General features: G+C 32.0%; 1 protein-coding gene across 1 annotated transcript; it reads left to right on the top strand.

Moving 5' to 3' along the window:
* Window positions 1–4,827: 4,827 nt before the first annotated feature.
* Window positions 4,828–5,788, top strand: LOC140431874 (uncharacterized). The gene is made up of 2 exons (XM_072519749.1): window positions 4,828–5,226; window positions 5,357–5,788. The coding sequence occupies exons 1-2, from the start codon at window positions 4,971–4,973 to the stop codon at window positions 5,758–5,760; spliced, it is 660 nt and encodes a 219-aa protein (XP_072375850.1). The 5' UTR covers window positions 4,828–4,970; the 3' UTR covers window positions 5,761–5,788.
* The last annotated feature ends 434 nt before the right edge of the window (window positions 5,789–6,222 follow it).

Genomic DNA, 6,222 nt, shown 5'->3' with positions numbered 1-6,222 from the left:
ACTAAAGTTGCTATTTAATGGATGGATAGGTATGTAAAAGTTTTTGTTATTTGGTGATTACACAGTTTGGAAGAAGTTCATAACTAAATTAGTTATGTCTTGACCATTTGTTGCAGATTGGACTTGATAAAATAAGGAGTTAGGTAGGTTATGACTAGATCGCTTATCATTGATGTACTTCCAAAATAATTTTGGATCATTTCTTAGGCCAGTATCTATACCTTTAATACAGTTGTAGAAGCAAATTTCAGACAGTTGTTTACATTCAGCTCTTAGGTGAGAAAATCTAATATAGTCATCATCAGAATGATTATTAACATAAATATAGTAGGCATATTTTTTCTCCAGAGTCAGTCTTCTTAGATCAGCAGAGAACCAGAAAGTTGAAGTTCTATATTTTTTCAATGGCACAAAGTAAGCAATTCCTATTGAGAGAACTTCATAGAATAATTTTGTAGCAACTTCAACATCATTACCCATACATACCTGCCAGTTTATGGAAGCAAGGAAGTTGTTAAGCGCAATGTAATCGCCATTCCAAAAGCATAAAACAACTCATCATAAACCAACTTATTTCTATTTGTTTCTTTCACGTCGAGGTTTAAGTAATATTCATAACCGATATGATGGATGCTAGGATCTAAAAGGGAATCACATGCTTTTAAGATATTAAGCTCCCTAACATTGTAATCACTAAAAAGATAGATATCTTGTACTAAGTATTAAAGAACAACATTTTCCACAGTTTGACAATGCCAGTTGTATATGTCGTGAGGTGATTGTGGAGGTATGTAAACAACACCGACCACAAACTTTACTTCATTAAGTTGACATAAGATATATATTTGTTGTTAACATTAACACTAGTATACCACCGCCACTCAACTTTGCACTGGTTCTCTGGGATTTATTACATCTGTAAATACTAAAACCATCACATTTAATTTCACAATCAGTTATGTTATCATTTAAGTTACTCTCCAATAAAATAATTATATCGTACAAGCAGCAGAAATACTTTCAGAATTTCAGAAATCTTTGTACGAATACCTCCAACATTTTGATAAAAAACTGTTAATGGAAATGATACTAGTTTTTTTTGTAGTTTAACTTCACAAACTGTAGGAACACCACTGCGGCATCTAATGTATAAATTTTCATCGCCAGCAGATTTTCTTTCCTCGTAAATTATTTTTAGCTACCTTGTAAGCGTTTTGTTCTATCTTAGATTGATCCTTTGAGATTCTATAAACAGTATTTCCAAGCTTATTACTAGACTCAAGAGCTAATTTCACCGTGTTAGCATTACACTTAACTGAGACTGGTCTAGCTTGATTGTAACTAGACACTTTGCAAACTCGGATAATATGTGATATGGTGGATTCCTCTTGCTATAAGACAAGTAAACGAAAGACCTCACACACCTGAGATTTAATACCTAATACATTAGAGTTATATTCAGGAATTTTATAAATCATAAGATTTTGAGCTCTATCTATACGTTGTTGTACTTCATAAAAAACTGAATTGGCTGTTGTCTGTGAATTGCTATTAATGTAATCTGTTCTTTGAGACTGGTGATCTGGAAATGAATCACGACAGGTAGCGCAAAAGTACATAAGTAGTCGTTTCTGCAAAATAATTGCCCGTATCTCGGATGTGGACAAGCCAGAGAATTTTTCTGCAATGTGTATCCTTAAACGGCAACTGTCGCATGCTATTATTTGCTTTTCATCGGTACCAAGATATTGGGAACGAGCACTACAATTATTGGTCATTATAAGCTCAAAAGTATCTTAAAATATTTCAGTAATCCTCGGCTTTTTGCGGTCTATTATTTATGAAATATTCTTTTCAATTTGAATATACTTTCAAAACTTAAAGTTAAAGAAAAATAAGCAGCAATATTTTGTTTGTTTTGATAACCTAACCTCTCAAGCTATGGCCTCATGTCTCAACCTTCTCATGCATAGGCCATGTGTTACGTCCCTCCACACATATTCTTAGTTTTTTTTATTAATAATTTTTATTATTTTATTTTTATATTTAATTCTTTAATTAACGTGTGTGTATGTCTTATATAATTAATACGGCCCTGTACACAACTCCCTATGAGACTTGATTAGGGGAGGCGAAGCTACGAGACGACTCGCACTTCAGTCAAAGTGACAGTGACAGTTTTGTATAAATCAACGGGCAAAAACACTTCAGTATTTTGTGTAAAACCTTACGAAGCGGCTTTAAGAAGATTCTGCCCCCGAGTCAACCCCAGTGCACTGTGGAAGAAGAAGAAGCATTAGATCAACATCACAGGTACCGTAATTTGATTGCATACACACAAAATATTTATTTTAATTGATAAATTTACATATAACTTATTTTCGCATAAACATAATACCAGCACCTAAATAAACATTTGAATCGCTAACTGCAGAAAGGCACAAGGATCTAGGTACACCCCAGTAATATTGCCGGAAAGCTTCGCGCAAGCGCACTTTAAGGATTTGGTGTCAAGATTTTCTGTGCGAATTTTTTGTGTCAAATGTCAAATTCAAATTTAAATTCATTTATTTTTGGAGTAGGTCTTAAGAGATTTCAGTTTTTTGTTGTTTTTCATATTATTTATTAATATAAGTAAGGCATTGGACATTGGGATTAGGATTTTGAACTCTGCAAAATGGTACATTGTGCTGAATGCAACGTGAGCTTTTCCAAAGCGTCCAATTTAAGGGCGCATGTAAAAAGAAAGCATCCAGGTAAGTACCAAATTTCTTTTCTTGGTAAGAACACAGGGCCAAACCTGACATAATTAGACAGTAAAGTTTTTACAAGTTATATATTCTTTTAGAAAAAATTGATATATTGGCGCCAAAGGTTAAAGGTGGACATGGGACTTTTATATGCGAAGAATGTAGGGCTACATTTGTAAAGCTTGGTAGTTTAAGAATGCATATACAACAAAAACATACAGGTAGAATACAAATTTTTTTTGCTATATACTCCTACTTAATTACAAGTCTCTTGAGTGGTGGAGAAATATGCCAAGACAGAGACAGGCTAAACAGTTCCCAATAGATCTGTAAAGGTTGCAGTGTGCCAGGCCATTAAACTACCTTATTATCTACCTGTCCTACTTACTTACTTATTTTGTTTAATTTTTAGAGAAATTGCAAGACTTAGTTCCTGCTAAGAAAAAATTTAATTGCAAACAATGTAATGCTGAGTTTGACATGTTTGAAAAATTAATTATCCACCAAAGATCACAGCAAGCAGTAATGAAAAAGGAACTAAAGTGTCCATTGTGTCAATTTACAGGACCATCCTCAAAATATCTGATTACCCATTACCAAACAGAACATTCCTTGACTGTTGCTAGTGAAACACTTATATTTCAAACATTCGATAAATTTCAGGAGTGGAAAATGACTACTGAAAAGCAAACTTTCTCCTCATTTGTAAATATGCATGGTTTTAAGAAGAGTATAAACTGCAAAAAAATAAAATATACATGCCATAGATCAAGAAATATTAGAACAAGAGGGGAAAATATTAGATCTCTTAAAACACAAGGGAGTAACAAAATAAATGGGTATTGCCCTGCTGAAATGTGTGTGACAGTTGAGGCTACTAAATGTACAGTACAATTTTGTAATACTCATGTTGGACATAAATTACAAGAAGATATGGGGCATCTTTTTCTGTCAACATCAGATCGTCAAAATATTGCATCCAAAATAGCTGCAAAAATACCATTGCAGTCTATATTAGATGAAGTACGGGATTCAGTTACTAACTGTCAACTGGAGCGAACCCATTTACTTACAAACAAAGACCTGTACAATATTGAAAAAGCATTTAACCTAAACAGATCTGCTATCGTCATGCAAATGATGCCATTAGCGTTGATGCTTGGGTAAATGAGCTTTAAGTAAGTGGATCCATTCTATTTTATAAGCCACAAGAATGTTTATCCAATGAGTACCCTCAACTGAAGCAAGAAGATTTTTTGCTAATGATAATGACTGAAGGACAAAAGGAATTATTATTAAGATTTGTTTTTTTTTAAGTATCTTGACATATTTGTAAACTGTACTTCTACCTACATCTTTATAATTTATTTTTTAAGGTTTGGTGATGATTGTATTTGTATGGATGGAACCCATGGGCTAAATGGATATGGATTTGAGCTTCATACAATACTTGATAATCTCAGAGAAGGCTATCCAAGTGCATTTCTAATTTCTAATAGGAATGATGCTGAAATAATGAAAATCTTTTTTTCACGTGTTGAACAACAAATTGGGAAAAAAATTAAGCCTCGAGTCTTCATGTCAGATATGGCTGAAGCCTATTATAATGCTTGGTTACAAGTGATGCATCCTGCTGAATTTAGGTATACTTAATTTGTAGTTTTAGAATTTTTATTAAGTTTTTAATATTACTTTTAGACTTTATTGCTCTTGGCATGTAGATAGGGCTTGGCGAAAAAATTTACAAAAAGTCCTTAATAAGGAAAAAAAGGTAAAGATACTTAAATGTGCTTAAATATGACTTAAAACACGTATTTTTTAGATTCTCATTTACCAAATGCTTAGAATGTTATTGCAAGAAAGAGATATAGCCACTTTTAATATCTAAATTCAAAAATTTTTGGTGTTTTGCCAAGGAAGCCCAGAATTTGTAGAATTTGCTGACTATTTTCAACAACATTATGTAAATAAAGCAGAACATTGGGCATATTGCTTTAGACTCTTTAGTGGTCTTAATACTAACATGCATATAGAGAGGATGCATAGGACCATTAAACACATAAATATCTTAATGGAAAATATGTTAAAAGATTAGACAAAGCCATCAGTGCAATATTAAAGTTTGTGCGAGACAAAATTTTTGAAAGACTTATCATAGTTCATAAAGGGAAAGTGTGCACTAAATTATCTGAATTAAGACAAAGACATAAAACAAGTGAAATGCTGGATATAAGTAAAGTTGATGCAATAGATGTTGGTTGGATAGTGCCATCAGCTTCAAGTAATGAAATTTATGTTGTGGAAGAGTTACAGTCAGAATGTACATGCAAGCTTGAATGTAGTGAATGTGGTGTGTGTATTCACCGTTATACATGTGTAGACTGTAGTATTAAGTGGAATATGTGTAAACATATTCACTTAGTATGCAAGTTTAGACAGCAAAACCCAACAAATATTTGCAAAGAAGTATTATCAGGTGGGTAAACTTACAATTTTATTACGTTTTTTTTACAATAGTGCAGAATAAACCTTCTTATTTTTTTTGTAATAACATTTTGTACTTACCTAATCTCATATTCATATAACATAGTAAGGACACTTTTTAGATAAAATGATCATTGATGTAAATGAAGTTGACCAATCAGAAGAAACTACAAACCTTGTTATGGCACTGAGCACCAAAAAAAAGGAATCACAAGTTGTTTTTGAAGAACAAAAAAAACTTGCCCAAACTATCCAGGAACTTATTTTTAACACAAAAACACTGGAGGAAATTGAGGCCATTAAAACAATAGTTGCTCCTATACAACCAACCTTAGAAGCAATTCGAAATAATCAAGCTCATCGCAAATCATTCCCACTTCCAATGACTACTCCAGGTAACAAAAATATAGAACCTCAGAGACGATTATTTAAAACTAAGAAAGTTCTGAAAAAGAAGAAAATACTTTCAGTACCATCAGCTGATGAAATTGATAGTTTAGCGATGCAATTAATACACCCAAATTGACAATTATATAGGTAGGTATAATTATGGATGCCTATATATATATATATATATATATATATATATATATATATATATATATATATATATATATATATATATATATATATATATACAGAAAACATTTCTTGTGATCTATAGGTATACTTTTTAAAATCAGTGGGTATAATAGGGCTACTGGCAAAACTTCCCACTATAATAAAAAAGTTAACGCGCCATTTATCCTACAGCAGTTCTCAAAAGAATACTGTGGTGTGGAAATGGATAAATTTGTACATATCTGTTTTAATAAAATTTTAAGAAGTCTAAAGTGTGTTTTTATTTCACCTTTAACAAAAGTTTAATGTTCATATATAAAAGGGTACTTAGTAACTTCATGTAATTTTTAAGTTCTGAAGATATCAGTCCAAATTTCATTTTTTAACACATTCACAGAAAAGACTGCATATGTAGACACTTACTGTA

Source organism: Diabrotica undecimpunctata, unplaced genomic scaffold, assembly GCF_040954645.1.
Source record: "Diabrotica undecimpunctata isolate CICGRU unplaced genomic scaffold, icDiaUnde3 ctg00002184.1, whole genome shotgun sequence".
Lineage (NCBI taxonomy): Eukaryota > Metazoa > Arthropoda > Insecta > Coleoptera > Chrysomelidae > Diabrotica > Diabrotica undecimpunctata.
The sequence above is the reverse complement of the archived record's forward strand: the minus strand, read 5'-3'. Positions and strand labels throughout refer to the sequence as shown.

Bases quoted from the DNA above. Each gene is read 5' to 3' on its own strand.
- LOC140431874 (XM_072519749.1), top strand. From the start codon at position 4,971: ATGCTGGATATAAGTAAAGTTGATGCAATAGATGTTGGTTGGATAGTG. The intron at 5,227-5,356 runs GTGGGTAAACTT...GACACTTTTTAG, and splicing joins TTGCAAAGAAGTATTATCAG to ATAAAATGATCATTGATGTA.